This window comes from Struthio camelus, chromosome 5 (assembly GCF_040807025.1).
Source record: "Struthio camelus isolate bStrCam1 chromosome 5, bStrCam1.hap1, whole genome shotgun sequence".
Lineage (NCBI taxonomy): Eukaryota > Metazoa > Chordata > Aves > Struthioniformes > Struthionidae > Struthio > Struthio camelus.
In genome coordinates this window covers 37,688,164-37,704,899 of record NC_090946.1, presented here as the reverse complement: position 1 = coordinate 37,704,899, position 16,736 = coordinate 37,688,164, and the positions used below count along the sequence as shown (strand labels likewise).

General features: G+C 38.2%; 1 protein-coding gene across 3 annotated transcripts in view; it reads right to left on the bottom strand.

Moving 5' to 3' along the window:
- Nucleotides 1-16,736, bottom strand: part of EXT2 (exostosin glycosyltransferase 2) — an 82,146-nt gene that overhangs the window by 39,181 nt on the left and 26,229 nt on the right. For all 3 annotated transcript variants that reach the window (XM_068945565.1, XM_068945564.1, XM_068945566.1), the window contains one exon: nucleotides 4,793-4,924. In XM_068945565.1, coding sequence (XP_068801666.1) covers nucleotides 4,793-4,924 — 132 coding nt within the window. The remainder of the gene's footprint in view (nucleotides 1-4,792; nucleotides 4,925-16,736) is intronic.

The window sequence follows — 16,736 nt, the reverse complement described above, 5'->3', positions numbered from 1 at the left end:
GCCCCAGTGCAATGGATAATGGCTGGACCAAATAATACAAAAGGCAATAAACCAGCATGCTTGCAGCAAAAGACTAGCAGAAATATCAAGGACTCCAGTGGCCTAGGAACTGAATTTCAGACTGCAAAATGTCATTTGTCCCTCTTCATTAAAAGGAGGAAATATCTTGTAGTGCATTTTTATGGAAAGTACTATTCCAAAATACATTGGGAATAAAGCTGGTATCTTGCTATATGCTACTAATCTTCCACTTCCTGACCAGGATAGTCTAGGAGTAGGAAAATAATCCACATTGACTTTTTTCTTTCTTTTAGAAGAGGCCAACAATCTTCAGCGAACTCACAGGAACACATAAATACTTAGATCACTTCCTCCATGTAATGTATTAAGTATGGAATTAACTGCATTTGCATTTATCTTCTGTGTACCTTATACCCCCTCCTGCTGGAAAAACACCCTCATACACTGCTGCTGTATCCACACTGCGGTGAAGACACTCAGGCAATGGTCTCACTAATATTTTGAGCCAACACAAGCCAAACTACTGCCAAAAGCAGCAGTCTCCCAGCCACCCAATTCCCCCCCTTAACTCCATTTTTTTTCCTTTTGCTGGGTAAGTTTTAAATAAGGAAACTTATTTGGGTTAATTCACCACAAGCCTACACAAATGCACGCAGCAGCACAAGGACGAGGTAGCACACAGAGAGAGAAATCTCCATCCAAATGCAGGAGAGAGCAGGATCCCTTCTTTTGGCAACAGTGCCTGCTTATGGCAGTTTAAAGTGTTTGGGAAACTATATAGTTTCGACACAAGGTGGGCTAGTATCTCTCTGTGTTGAGGCTGATCTGAAGGAAGGAATAAAGCTTATCTATATGCAGATCTAGCCATGAGTGTGCCTCACAGATTTTGAACGTATAAATATTACTTTCATTTTCACTGCTGAAGACAACAGCAACCCTTTCAGGTATAAGCACTAATGCCATTTTGAAAAGAGTATGTAATTATTATTATATTTGCAGATATGTCCTAATTCCCAAGTATCAGATTTCAAGCAAAAAACAAAAAGAAAAGCTTTAGAAAACAGCTAGGAGTCCATAAAAGTCCTACTTTGCAAACGATGACAAATTTGAGGCAGCATTTGTGAAAGACGCAGCTTCCTTTTCATACATGTCGTTGTTACAAACTTAGACCTAAGTGAATATCTGAGGCCCTTAACAACCTCTTCTATCTAGTATACTTACGGGCTTTAATCTGTATAATGGTTGTTAACTCAAAATAGGTTCAGTTCTCCTGTCTTATAATCAAAATAATAAAACAGCAGTACTACATCAAAGCACAGGAAACAGACTTCAACTACAATTAGAGGATGAATCTTAAAATGTAAGGCATACTCATGGGGCTGCAACAGCACAGCAAAATGCAGAGCAAAATTCGCACCTTGGAGAGTTACGCTCAAAAGAGAGAGTTATTGTCAAAATAGGAAAAAATGCATTTACTGCTTTATTTTACATCTGAAACAGTTACAACAACTGAGCAGGAACATAATTTCTAACAAATAGGAGATGTTACTGAGCCCTACTTCTCTTTTATTTCTCAGGATCCTAGTGGCATGCTAAGCAAATTTAATCCCTACCAGCACACACAGAAAAAAAATATTACATCAAAAAGATAGGCAGGTAAGAAACCAAGGACAACGGTCCTCCCTGTCTAAGGATTCTTCTCTGCATGATGGTCATACACAGAGAGTAAGCTCTTCTTTTGATGGAAAGGTATCCTTTTCCTAGCAAGTAAACTCATGAACCAATTAAAGCTAGCCTTGTCTGTATTATTATTCCATAGGCAAATCCACGCTCTCATTTTCACAAGGCCTTATTACTCAGAGCACAGGGGTCTGAGCTTTTAAGGAAGAGTCTTGTACTGATTAAATAAATCTCTGATTAACTGCAGAAAGTCCCTTGCCTTAAAACGGTGATCGCTCTCTGCATCTTCTGTTAATCTGCCTATAGCTTTCAAACACTCTCTTGGCAACTCGTTGCTTCTATCTAAACTGCATAATGGGAGCAAGAATGTACAGAGGAGCAGAGCACATAATATTTACTAAACACAATGTCACAAGGAACAAAGAGGGACTGAGGAATCGGATGCTGAGCCAGTTGTATTTACAAGCAGAACGTATATGACAAGTTCTGGAGGTACAATTCTGGCCAATAAGAGAAGCATTTATGGTACCAAGTTACTTGCACGTTTCACTGTAGTATTAATGTTATCTTACAGCTACTTCATTTTAACACTTACCCATATCCTGGCCCTGAGGCCAACCTGAAATAATTTTTTGTAAACGTTTCAGTCTTTTGAGTTTATTTGGAGAAAAATAAGGCAATTTTCTTGTAAATGAAGAACATATCTAAGTCATCTTTCGTTATTTTGTCCTATCAGAGTTAAATACAGTTGCCATCTTCTGCTACCCTAAATGTACATATGTACCTGCTCTCCAACTACAATTTCTCATCCAGGCTAACTAGAAATTGTAGCTGTGCTATGAGTGCACATCAGGCACAAGATCAGATGAGAAACATACTCAGGCGCAAGTGGAACATTATTCCCACTGAAAAGAACAAACTTTGACAACTGAATAGTGCAATTATTTAAAAATATATATTTAAGAATTCAGTAACTTATTAAATTTACTAGCAGATACTGTATATATCACCACTTTCTAAACTGTCTGAAGTTAGGAATTAGCTGAGTCCAGGACAATGTTCCCAATAGCCTGCAACTGTAATATGTTCTCATCTTAAAGAGAGAAAATATATTCAAACTAAAAAAAAAAAAAAAACACCAACAACAACAGATGAATTGCAGACGGCTCCAGTTATATGCTTCTAATGAAAGAACAAGGGTTAAAACCTGACAGCCTTAGCTGGTTAAGGAAAAAGATCTGACACAAGGAGATTTTTATACATGCCCAGAGTAGCTATCAAAACCCACAGTTACGGACATCATAGGACTGCGCACTTCTGTTCTACAAATTTAATTGCTCTTGAACAATTCCCAATCTGAATGCTATTTTCTTTCACTGACCCTCTGAGAAAGGGTCGCAAGCACTCTGTGTTGCTGGCTAATATGGAGCTTACACAGCCCATAAAGGAACTTTTTATGACATTTCTGTTCCCTACTGAAGCAAAAACTGAATTCATGCACATATTAAGCAATTTTCATAGAGCAGGATAAACATCAAATTCTTTCAACTGAGACATAAAACCACCAAGGAACTGACCATTTGTGGCATGAGAGAGTCATGATACGAGGTGTTAACTCCAATGTGCTGGACAAATTCCAGCCTGGCTAATTGCAGTCAGCCTTCCAACTTTTCTCTCCAGTTGCACATTGATACAATATTCCTGTTTATTCCTTTCACTGCCGTGGCATGGTATTGCTGTTATGTGTTTGGTCACAGCTTCAGAGTTCTGTTCTATATGTTGCTGTGTCTGTAGTAATAAACCCTCTGCTTAAAAACTTCTGGGCTGAAAGACTAATACAAATGTTTCTCCAAGTATATATCAAAAACAAAACACAGAAGCCTGGTTGTTGCTCAGAGTAAGAATAGCTTCCACAGAAACGGATGGGTTTCCAATAAAGGAGAGAACCAAGGAAAAGACATTTTTGTATCCCCTTTTAGCCCTGACTAATCCTAAAGCTCTTTTCTTCTGCTTACACGGAGTTTCAATGTGCCTGTTTTGCTAGCAGAATCTAAAGGTGTTTAAGATGTTCTGATCCCCTTCTCGTGGAGTAACTACTTACCTCTTTCCTAGCTTAATTTGTTCCTTAAACATTGATGGGTGCTATGCTCACTCTCTAGTCAATGACAACAGTGGATTAATATATCGAGACAGGCAACACAAAATCCTCTTCTGAAACACAGCAACGAGCTCCTGTCTCTTCGTCAGCGACTGCTCACTCTCTATCAGTCTGAACAGCTTAAAGTAAAATACACGCTGCTCCTGAGCTTTCAGAGAACCGCTCCCTATGTCATCATAGAGCGAGACAGTTAATAAGTGTGTTTTTATTAGTAAAACAAAACTATTTTTTTATATTTTGACACAGAGAAAATTAACTGATTATGAGTGAAAATCACCTGCAGGTTTGTATATAGTAATAATCAGAACCAGCTGCTTGGTGCAGAAGGTTAATTAGTACTCCTGTTTTTTTTCTTGCCTGAGCTGGGTTCAACCAGTGAAACATACTTTTTCAAGGACAAAAAAAACCTAACAGCCAGCAAAATTCTGATCATCAGTATCTGTACAAGAGAAATTGTGTAGAAAGAACACAAAGAAAATTGCAGGGATAGGACAAATTCAGTATTTCAGTAGAATTACATGAAGGAGCTTTCCAGACTGTTTAACATCTTCAGTATTTCCACTAGCTACTTCCACTGCAGTTATTCATTTTTAAGAGCATTAAATTCACACTGAATTCAACAGAAACAATCAAGTGAAGTGTGTCCATGTGTGCATGCATGCATGCAAAATAAACAAATAAATGCATTAATATGTAAATAAAGCAAGCAATTTGGAGTGTGCAATAGCAGAAGTTAAAAGTTTGCATTTCACAGCCGGGGGATAAAAAGAACTACTAGTGATTTTGCCAGTTGCCATAAAATATATTAACTTCATCTGTGCAAGTTACCACCACAACACACATACAGAATTATTACCAAGTTTCCTAGCACATACCTCTTATACGAGAAAAAAAACAATTTGTTTTATAAGTGAATCAAACGAGTTCACTTACCACAGCTGGGGGATCATTCCATTCTTCATAAGAAATGGCAGCATATGGGTAAATTCTATCATTGATAATCTGAAGAGTTGCAAGAGCAATTGCTTTCATCGATCGAAAATACGCTTCCCAGAACCACCTTGCCTGTAAAGAGAATAAAATTCACTTTCACACTGCACAGATACAGTTTTAGTTGGCCATACGCAATCCGTTCAATGCAGTCTACCAGACAAGTGGAAATGAAATGTGGAGGCTTGTTTATTGTCACTAGGATGTTTCTACAGAGCCTGGAGACTTCAAGTTCAACAAACAACAAGATTTACAGTCAAAAAAAGAGGCAGCAGCATTACTTTTGCAAGCGATTAAGCAGAATGAGAATCCAAATAAATGCTTGAGGGAATCAGTTTCTTTCATACTTATATCATCAGTTTTCCTCCTCAAAATGCCAAAATCAGTTTAGCCACAGAGCAGAAAAGGTTCCTGTTATACTTAAGTTTTTCCGAGGCAAAGAAACCCAAAGTGCAGCTAAATAGCCAAATAAAGGCATGGACCCTAAAAGGTACACCTTTTAATAGCAATATTAGAAATAGTTAATCAACTAGAGAATGAACTCTATCAAGCAAATACCTTTCTAGTCTTCCACAAACCAAATATTCTGCAAGTAAATATTAAGATTTTTACATAAAAGTGTACGTACATGCCAATTAGTTGCAATCATTAATCTGGGCTAGTTTACAACACTGGGAAGTAAAAAACTGCATACTGAAACAAAGCATGTGATTTTCATATACGCAAACACACTGAATTCACAGATGAGTCATTTCTGAGCTCAGGCCCAGTATGGCAAGTTTTATTCTTGTTCCAGTTTCTATGTAAGACAAAAATGCTAGAAGAAAAACAGGGTTTTGGAAATGAAAATGCTGACAGATTTGATTCTCCATTAGAGATGTACACTCACTTTTTAAATGCCTAGAACCATCAAATGATCCTATAGGATCATCCAACCCAGAAGGGAACATCCTTTGCCAAAAAAATATAGTTCAGGCATTTTGGCCCGGAGATGTGAATTTTATCAATCTAATTTTTCTTCAGGAATCTTCAGCACCTTGAACAGCCCAGAAGGTAACTTAATCTACAACCTCCCTATGAACCAGCATCAGCTGTAAGAGTATGCATGTGTATCTGGTTAAAACAAAAGATATTTTCAGATAATTGGAAGCTTAAGAAGCTTCCACAGCCAGAACACAACACAACGCACAAAGTTGGGCTAGTACTATTTTATTCTTTCTATGGAGTTTTTAAATAGCAAAAAGGCTGTAGAGAACAGCCAGTTTTAATCATATCCTATAAAAATAATACACAATAGTTACACTATTTAGAAATATTAAGTTACTGAGGAAATACAAAGCTTTTGGAGCTATGAACTTCAAGATGAACCAAAATTATCTCGTTTAGCTGTAAGGATAAGTGGTGAGTGTGCTTCACCCTGCAGGTAACTACTTTTTAGAAAACAAAGAGTGATTCCTACATGCGTACTTTATGAAGAACTACAGCATTCTTCAGTTAAAGAACAGTGTACAGGAAAGATTACAAGTGAGGAAAATGCAAATTCAGAAGCAAACTTACACACACTCATGCGTATGCTATCCTGTGCATTATTCTGAGCGTAAGCTATGCAATTCAGAAGCAAAGACCTGTTGGCGAAACACTGGCTTCAAAACTCAACTTTGTAGGTAGTTTGCAGAACAGGTTCTTCAGAATAATTTTGTTAAATATTTAAGAAGGAACAGTCCACATTCTTATTATGAAAGCAAACAGGGAAAAAGACAAGATGTCCTCTGGAGCACTATTTTTATTTTATTGTGAGAAAACATGAACAACCATAAGCCTTACCACTTCAGAACGTTCCAAAATTTTATTCAAGAAATAAATGAGCATGCCCAAAATTTAAAGTCCTTTGGAGCTTTTCATCCAAAGAAAGTGCAAAGCAATTTGCATCTAGAAATGAATCGCTTCTCTCACTGTATTTCTCTCCCTGGGTAGAACTTAACAGGTCAGAAGATTTTTACCAAGAACTTAGGGCAAAATGAACGTTATGCCCAACTGTAAAAGCCAAAGAATTATAAAAACAAGTAAAAATAAACAATGTCTGGCTTCCTAAACTAAATAAAGCAAACATGACATTCTAAGCGAAGACATTAAGTACTCCTTTCCCCCTGTCTCATTTCTTAAGAATAATGGAAGCAAGTAGCAGGTGACTTAGAAAGAAAATCAGAAGTAGACCAAGAATTAACACTGACCAGAATAGCGAACTAAACAATCTCTCTATTCAGGTAACCTTATTAAACAGAAGAAAGAATATAGATTTAAAATTTCATCTTCAAGTTAACCAACAATTTGAGTAAACTATTGCTATTAGAAGAAAACTAACTACACAGAAGAAATTGTTTTATGTAGCCTTCTAACATATACGTTATACAGTAAATAAGTAGCACAGGACTGAGTATTTCATTGTCACTAAATGACAGCATTCTTATTCTACCTTAATTCTGAGACTGTTCATTAATACTGTAATGCCTATGATTATCCGGCTTTGCAATAATCAACTCCCTTTTCCTCCTTTGGCAACTCTGGAACGGATCTGATTTAGCTTCTCTTTGCTGAAAAATGTTTGCAGTGTCAGGCAGGATTACACCTTTATACAAAGCAGGAGAGGAGGGCAGAAGGAATTTACTTTTTACAGACTAATATTTATGTAATTAAATTTTTCGTAAAGAGCTAGAATATGTTCCCACAGTTGGTCGTAACTTTTTCGAGTTGTGTTTCTTTAACGCAGAACTCCAAACCTTCTAAGGGGACTCTAAGTCTCCAAACAGATGTTTCAAGGTCTGATTACTTCCTCCCCACCTTGTTTGCTTTTATAAAGCAGAACTGATTAACATGGCTTGCTAGTCTCTGCTACTCAGCATGCTAAGTTACTAAACACTTTGGGAAAGTTTTCTTTTAGGAAGATGTGTGTCTATTCCATTTGAAATATGTTTTCTGCTTTACTTGGTGTGGTTGAGAAGCTGATGTTAATAACATAACAAATATCTAGGGGAATTAAATCACAGGAACACATTTTGGAATACAGGTCTGAGAAGCGCGAAAAACTGAGCTCTGTTCCTAGTTCCTGTGCCAACTTTCTTAGCAACAGTACACAGTTCTGAGCTGTCCACTTCTATTTTCCCTACCCATGAATGCAGGAGACTAATGGTTATGTACCTGAGAGTGGCTTTAACGCACTGGGTAATGTTTCTAGCTATTGGGAATATAACATACTAATAAGGGCTATTTGAAAGACTTACAGGACCTTGAAATTAATGGTCCACACTTTAGATCTTGTTTTCCACATAGCATTGATTATACAACATTTACAACTAGGGCATGGACAGGCAGTCACTCCTTTCAACTGTAACTGAAGTTAACCTCTAATACGCTAGCAGTCAGCTTGGTTAGGTTTTAGAATCTTGTGATTTACGTCGCTCATGACTTTGTACAGAATGTTGACTTTGTACACACCTAAATATTGCTTAAGTCCCAGGCAATTTCAACTGTCAAATGAGAGCAAGTACAACCACCAAAATGGCACAGATGAATATGTGCTAATCTATTAGATCTCAGTCTGGGAGTAGGGCTTACCCAGAATTGGAAACAGGTATTTGAGAAGCACAGCTTCTCTTCCCCTTCTAAATTTCTAGATAAATAGAGAATCTGGGATAGATCCAAGATGGAAGATAGACAAGAATGTATTTTTATAACAGTTTTACCAACATGTGGAAGACTCAAGTGCGACTGAATGGTTTGACTGAGAATAAGAAATACAACATGACATCATTAGATTGCCCAATGGGTCAGTAATGACTGGAATGTCTAATAATACAATAGATTCCGCATGAAATTAATTCAACTGAATCTAATTTCTGCAGAACATTTTACAAAGCCAAGACATCCTCAGCAAGGAAGCCAAAGGCTGAAGGAACTGAAAACTGAACTCTTCTATCTCTCCAAGAGGTGAGCTCTGCAGGCCAAAGCTACAAACATGGGAATGACAGTAAGAAGTATTTCTAGGATTTTTTTTTTCTTTCAGCTCCAGCACCCTCATTAGATTGGCCATGAATCCCCACCACCTTCTGTCAAAGCTAAAGTTGCTTAATAAAACATAGAGGTATTAATATAGCTCCACAAATACATATGCACACCTCCGAGGAGCACTAGCAACATTTGTAAAAAGTAAAAGCGCCTAGAAACTTACTTTAATTTTCTCTCTCAGAACTGTAGACGGCATGGAAAATTTTGGCTTCCTTCAAGTAAGTAAATAAAAGTCCAAACCAGCAGCTCAATTCCACTTGTCATCAGTTTTAGGATTTTGTTCAGGTGGCCTCCAAAGAAATTAAGCTGACAACACTCAGCACATACTGACACAGGCAAGAGCTTGAGACAGAAGCATTTGCAGCTATTTTCAAAGGAGACAACAGACAGCAGCTTGCAGCAAGAGGGTAGCCAACTCACAGAAAGTAGCATTTATTTAGGTAAGGTGTTATTTTCCTTAGAAATAAACACACTTGGAGGCCTAGCATCTCTTTATAAGCTCTTTACAAGCCAGCACAGGATCAGGTTACAGAGTCTATTCATATAATGTTTATAAGTTCTAGTGTTAATGCCACTAATGGTGCTCCGGTGTAGAGTGCAAGACAGATCAATGTAAATCTTTTGATTAGTTTGTGAAAAGAAAAACACTGGGCATAAGGCAAGGAAAGGAATACTTTCTGTAACATTTAGATCAAGGGGAAAAATATTCCATGAAGGGAACTTTCTAGCCTTCTGTCCTTTCACAGCCCATGATTTGGTGGGAGTTGGTAAAGTTAGCAAAGGGGAAAAAACAAGATTTGCAAAAAGGTAGTAAAAGTTAACTGCGCATAAACCACCACTTCCTCAGCTTCTAGGTGAGGCACCATGATGCTGTAAGATTCTGACCCACTGCAGGAGCTCTGTGTTTCCAAAATGCCTTGAAAAAAATTTATGAAGCCTTGAAAAACTACCATTTTCACATTGGCGAAGGTGACTCTACTTTAATGCTTTCCTTTTTGTTGCTCTTATTTAGTGTTTCTGGTTTTTACTCCCTATCAGCTGGGTTAGAGAAGTCTGGCAGAGGAGAAGAGTGTAGCCTAACTGCTACAGTACTGGCCTAGAAACCACATGATCTTAATTTTAATTCTGGTTCTGCTGTTTATTCACAGATAAATGTTTGACATTCACTTGATCTCTTGCTTCTGCTTCAACCTCTCAGCAGTACATGTAATAGCCACCTTGCAGAGGTACTGCAAGAGTTAATTTTTTAACTTGCCTTTGTAAAATTAGGGGTGGAGAAACCCACAGAAGAACATAATTTTGTCCTTCCTAATTATCTGTAAAATGAAACCTTAAACTAATAAAATTCACGTTTAGCCACTCAATACTAGCAGGGCAGCTGATTGCAGCAACCCTTTCCTAAAATGTATACCCGCAGCAGAGACATAAAGGATATTATCCGAAGTATTTACACCTCTGAGCTCTAACCAACAAGTCTGTCCGTTAGCCATCAGGCTCTGAAGTTACATGTAACAACACTGCAATATAATCAAAAGCTTTAAGTTACTCAGACCTAACAAGCTATTCCCCTCAAGTAAGCTTTTATAATTGTTAGTATGCACCCCACAACCCCTTTCTACTGTGTGGTAAGACAAATTAGGCAACTGAGGTTCAAGATAAACTGAATTATTGTATATTTGCCACAAGCTAAAGATGCATATGAGGATAGCTGTATAACAATCAGATAACAAGCTTGAGGGGCTTTCAAGCCCCTTTAAGGCAAAACGGGACCCTTTAGCCTAAGTTCCTCTTCTGGTGGGACCAGCATCTCATACAAAGCTTTCCACAACAAACCTTGGGTTCACACTGAGGACCTCACAACCCTAAATTCCCACATATTCCCTTTGTATCGCAATCCACCAGTCCTGCTTTCTGGACTGCCTTACTGTTTCTACAGCTGGTTCCCTGTTCCAACAACTTCCTTGCTGATCACGTGCATCACTTTCTCAGTATGCAGTTCCTCAGCAAAGACAACACCAGCTGCATCAGCTAAAATCAGTGCCACCCTTGTTCCTTTAGACAGGCTTACACAAAAACTCTCTAATACCTTATGCAATTAAGATGGTAACTTGTTGTTTCTATACGGCGATAACGATTTAGGATTAAAAAAAGTGCTCATTTGGTTTAGGACCCTTAGGAGTAACATCATACCATCCAACTCTACATGTCTACAGTTGGCTGGCTTGATCTTCTCTCTGTAGTCAGTGGAAAGCAGTGAGGTTCTTCAGAGAGAAACTCAGAGCTCTGGTGCTTTGAAATACCTCCTGCACAATTTGTCTTCCTCCTTCTCCTCTTATTATAAAGGGGATCTGCGTAGACAGAATACCTGACTGAGCTTAGGGCCACAAACCGTCTTCTCATCAAAGCCCTATTTTCAAAAATGATCCAAGGACATTCTCATTTCCACTGAGGGACACAAAGATTTGGAATGAGAAGAAGAAGAATGTAGGCTACATTCATCAAAAATAATTTGTATTTTTCAAGCTGTGGAAAAATCTTATTAAAAAATAAAGTGGCATGCCCTGAAAAGTTGGCCCTCTTTAGGATTGTCAGTATAGTTACCCAAAACTGGAGGTAATCTCTTTAGAAAATTCAGTCTGAAAGTGAACATTTTATGCCTATCCCCCATATACTTATTATTAAGGAATTTTAAGAGTAAACCCATTAAATCAATGCAATGCTGCGCACACGCATGCTAATTTGCCTGACAATTAAGAGCTTTCTAAAATATTTTCATGTTTTACAGAAGATTGAACTAAAAGCACCTTTCAAATTTGAGCTAAGTTGGTTGTGCCGTGGCTATTTGCCAACAATGACCTACTCGCAGAAAAGCAGTAGTGCAGGCACTGTATAAAGAGCATTCATAACATCAACGTGCCTTTTTAAGACTAAGAAAAGGGGTATGAGGGGAAATGGAACTACGCTTTTTTTGTTGTCTAATCACTTCAGATAAAGACTAATCCATAATTTGGCACTGAGTTTTCCCAAAGCTCAAACTAAAAGGTTTTCCAGAAGGGAAGAAGAAAAAGGAATGAGTAGTAGCACAATGCAGAGCACATGCAATTGCTTGCAATTTAATTAAGGTTTGCTTCTAACAGAACACAACAATGATCTTTCAATGTTATTTCTGAATATTCATTCCATCATTCAACTCTGTTTTCCTAACTATACATGATGCCCAAATAAAGCCACCCAAAATATTCAATCTATCTATTTAACTTTATTTAACCAATATGAGAGGCCTATAGAGGAATATTCCCTTATTAAGAGATACTTTTTCAGGCTGAGCGAAAGAAAAAAACGGCAAGCAAACAGTAAGTTATATCATTACAGTCCTATGTTTTACCTGTCCTTGATTATGTCACAAATGCGTTCATATGGCTTATTCATGATACATTAGCTCAGATAATAAATGGCACAGGCACAGAAAATGCTTTGGATAATCCACAGTCTCAATCTCACCAAATTTGATCCGAAAAACCATTTATCCCACGTGTTGCTATTATTCAACAGACTTAGGTGAAGACCACAGACATTCTGAACAAAGAACTTCAGAAAGAGATTCAAGACAGACACTTTTGTCATGCTGTTTTTCATTGTAATTCAACCTCACAAAATCTCTTCAAAAGTAAAATGCTGGGTGGACTTAATGATCTGACTCAATATTCTGCACTGCAGTAATTTCAGTCATGAAACAAGCATATTTGCCCTCTTCAGATACCCAGTGAAAAGTAGAAACCAAATGTTCCCACTACCTAAATTTTGTTTTCTTTTTCTTTTTGAAGCTGCCAATTCATAACGGGACACAGGTCAGAGTTCAAAATGCTAGTCTTACCCTCCAGATACCAGCCGCTTGGGAGTAGACTTGCTTCTACTGGCTCCGAGTTTTATTGCTGTAAACTACTTGACAAATGCTGACTCATAAGAGCTAAGAGTAAAGGAAGGTGTTAGTGAAAGCTCAGGTATTAAGCTTACTGTTCTTGCACTGCAATTTTCCACACAGTCTCCTCTTTGGTGCTTGGAAAGGAATTACAGTAATTCATATGCACAATATACTACACATAAATGAAAACACTTTCTTAAAGAAAGCATACCTGTTAAAGCTAACATAGTAAGTCTTGCTTTCATACTTTCAGATAATTTTTGGTTTCCTTTTTTAAGGTTTTCATCTTCTGTTCTAAACCGAACAATAGTCTTGCTCTGCCTAAAATCCAGCTGTAACCATACAACATAGAAAAGGCTATTTCTTGAATAGAAAAATAGTTCTCATTCTCTCTCATGAAACAGAAACAGTTTTATGCCCAGATTTTGACCTATGCATAAAAAGCCTAGATTATCTTGATGCCTCAAATACTTATTTCCACTATTTATAGTCCTGGGGATATTAACTCAGTTCTAAAAACAGCAAAAAGGACGCAAGACTCGAATAGGTAAAAGTACCCCTTAACACTGGTATTCTCCCCTCCCTTCAAAGATTCCCCCAGGTCCAATTTGTTTCACTGAATAATAAACTGGTCAATTTTGCAACTCTGTTGCAGAAGGCAAAAGTTACACCATTCACAACTCAGGAAACCTGACTTTCTGTCCTGACACCATACAAATTCATGGCAAAAATTCATTTCAGTTATGGAACCAACCACGGGTTATCAACACCACGAGCAGCATGAAACCCTCAGGAATACTGTTCCAAAGCACAAAGACAAAGCCAGGAAAGAAAGGAGCAAGACAAGAGAAAGAGCTAAGTTTCAAAATGTCCTTAGTTTTAAAACAACTGTGTAATGTAAAAACGGCCTCCATTCCCTGAATACCTTTGCTCAACTCTGTCTTCCTGCTTTGCAGGCAAGTGACTTGTGCTGACACCACAGTGATAACACAGCTATAAGATAGCGATACAAATTCTACTGTCTTTCAGATAGCATCTGCATAGTCATTACTGATAATAATGCAAAGAGACAAATATCAGCACTTTTCTTCCTCCAGTTTCCAGGAGTTTCTGAGGCTCCCTAATCACTCCAGTTTCATTAGGCAGTCACTGTGAAAGGGCAGGCACCTAACTTGAGGAGTAGTTAAAATGGTGTTACTCAGATCTGTATCACCCTTTACAGCGATTACAATAGCTTGTCCTTTGCACGCCCCCTGTTAACCACACAAAACTAAACTTACAGTGAGCTAGACTTCTGCTCTTGCTGCTTCAAGAGCGGTCCAGAAAAGAATAGAAAGCAATTCTGAGTATATAACCGTAGGGAATGTTCAACTATTATATGACTGAAGTTGAGCAGTGGAGAGGAGGTTTTAGCCACATTTCTTGACGAATGATGGACAGCTCCTGAAACAGAAAGCAATAGGTTTCAGGTCTCAGGAGTATTGCCTTCAAATATGTCTGTGTTCTCAGGGTAGATCAGTTTTCCCTGCTGCAGGCATCCTGCTGAGAGGTGAGGTCCCAAGTAAAACACAGGAATCGGACTGTGAGCCTTTGAGGTGGAAGGAGCCAAGGGGGGTTCAAAGGCAAGGCTGGCTGGTGGGCAGCACCTCTGAGTATTGCAGAGGTTAGGGGTTAGTAAAGCAGGAGCCACTGGCCAATAAAACAGTGTTTGGAGAGCCCACTCTACAGATAAATTGGGGATCTGTTTACACCTTTCCCAGCTTTCTGAGTTACACACACCGATGCTTCCCACTGTGATCTTGTCCTATGTCCACTAGCATCTCCCCTTCTCAGCAGCTGCCCTGCTCTCTGCTGGTTGGCTTTATAACAAGGCTAAAGGACGCTTGGAAACTTTTAATCAGCATCCAGCATCAAAAATAAATAAATAAAAGCACAACTGCTTTTATTTGTGTCAACTGCTGCAATAAGATCTGTCTTGTTTGAGATTTCCCATGACTGCTGTACTAATGCTAGGAGAATAGAAGCTTAAATTCCCTTGATTAGAGAAGTTAAACACAAAGCAAGCCCAGTGCCAATCACACACATGAAAGGACGGCTTTTTGCAGTAAGAAAAAAAGAAAAAAATCTAGGTAGGGTTACCACCATGTTATAGCTTTCAAAAATCAGCACATACCTCAACTTCAGAGCTTAAGCCCTATACCAGGAAGAACTTGTTCTTTTGATGAAGACATGTTGTGCTCAGTTTCCTGTAATCTATATAGTTCTATTTTACAAAAACCTAAGCATACACATGCCCACATACCCGCAGTTCTGAGCACTAGACAGTTTTAACCACCAACATTACTGCCACTATTGGTTGAATACATTCACATCTCATTGAATTCTATGTGGATAAAAGCTGAAAGAGTGACAATAACAATTTTTTTTTCTCCTTATCTACAGGACAAATTCTGTTTAGGACTTGGTGTTGCGTTCTTCCTCCGTACTCTAAAAATAAGTGAAGTTAGCTCAAGCGATGTAAAATTGCCTTACCCTCTGTGATCCAAACTGTGCATAGTTGTATGGCTGTCTGCTGAAATAAGTAAGGTCATTAATAATTGCTGGTTGTAATAATATCATGTCATAGTCAGCCTCAGTAGAAACACGGTTGAAAATAATTTTAGATAGGCATAATAACTGATAGGAATCAACAAGGCTTATTTCTTCTCGGACTGCATCTGAAACAGCATCCTAAAAAGGAAACGTTCTTTATTGTATGAAGCCAAGTTTTGCAAAAGATAGAAGTTACCACAAAGATAAACATTACAGCCCTAAAAGGCAGAAAAGATATCACTAACCAGTATTTGCATATTTACTTGGTATTAATCTTTTGCTTCAGCCGATCAGCAAAAAATATCAGGAAGGAATTGTTTTTCCTCTGCCCTTGCTTCTGGGAGACATGGAACTCAAGTCTCAAGGGATTCCCTGAGGCACTGGAGACTAAAGACAGGTAGCAATGGATCAGAAGCGGTGTTGGAAGGAAGAGAGAAGGGACTATGCATTGATGCTGTTAGCTTACTGAAGTACTTCAGACAGGTGGTTAGTGGGTTTTGCATGCATACTCAGGCTTAACCTAATCACTAGATTCAGGATCAGGAAAGAATTTTACCCAATACCTCAACAGGTACCACTGACGTTTTTTGCTTTTGTTTGTTTGTAGTGTGTTGGGAAGCATTTCACGGCAGACTGTGCTGTCTGGGGAAACAGAGATGAAGTGTTCTAGGGACCATCTTGGATTGGAATTCAATTACCCAGCTGAGTCTGGTTGCAGGAAAGTGTATTTCACAATCTCAACGACCATCAAACAGCTTCTACCCAAAGTTCCCTACTCCACTCTTAAAATCACAGAACATGCAAGCCCTCTATAACCCACCTGTCTAGAACCTCTGTTCAGATTTAAGTCACCAAGATAGAATACATATTCAAAGTCAATTAAAGAGAAATGCCACTTTCATTTCTAAAGAATATTCAAAATTGTTAGCTAAGGGGGGGAAAAATGAGGGGCAGGGGGAAGGAACCAGTCCTTAAGTACATGTTGTGTTGTTTCCAAGTCAAAAGGCGTAACAGTGTATTCCTAGCACAGCCAACTTCTCCATTCTTAACAGAGGCATTTAATTTTACTACATATAGGCATCTAAGAAACCATCAGATATATTTGCACAACTTATAGTCAAAGATTAAAGGAAAAAGTGCCTAAAGATTATCTGGCTGCAGACTGTTTCTAAAGAACGTGCAAAGCCTTTGTAATTTAAAGCCAAACTTTCCTACCGTGTTGCAAGATGCATGTGATTTAGTCATTAAAACAAGGAAAGAAGACCCAGGACTTCTAAATTCCATTATTAACATAACAATTTGACCTTGGAC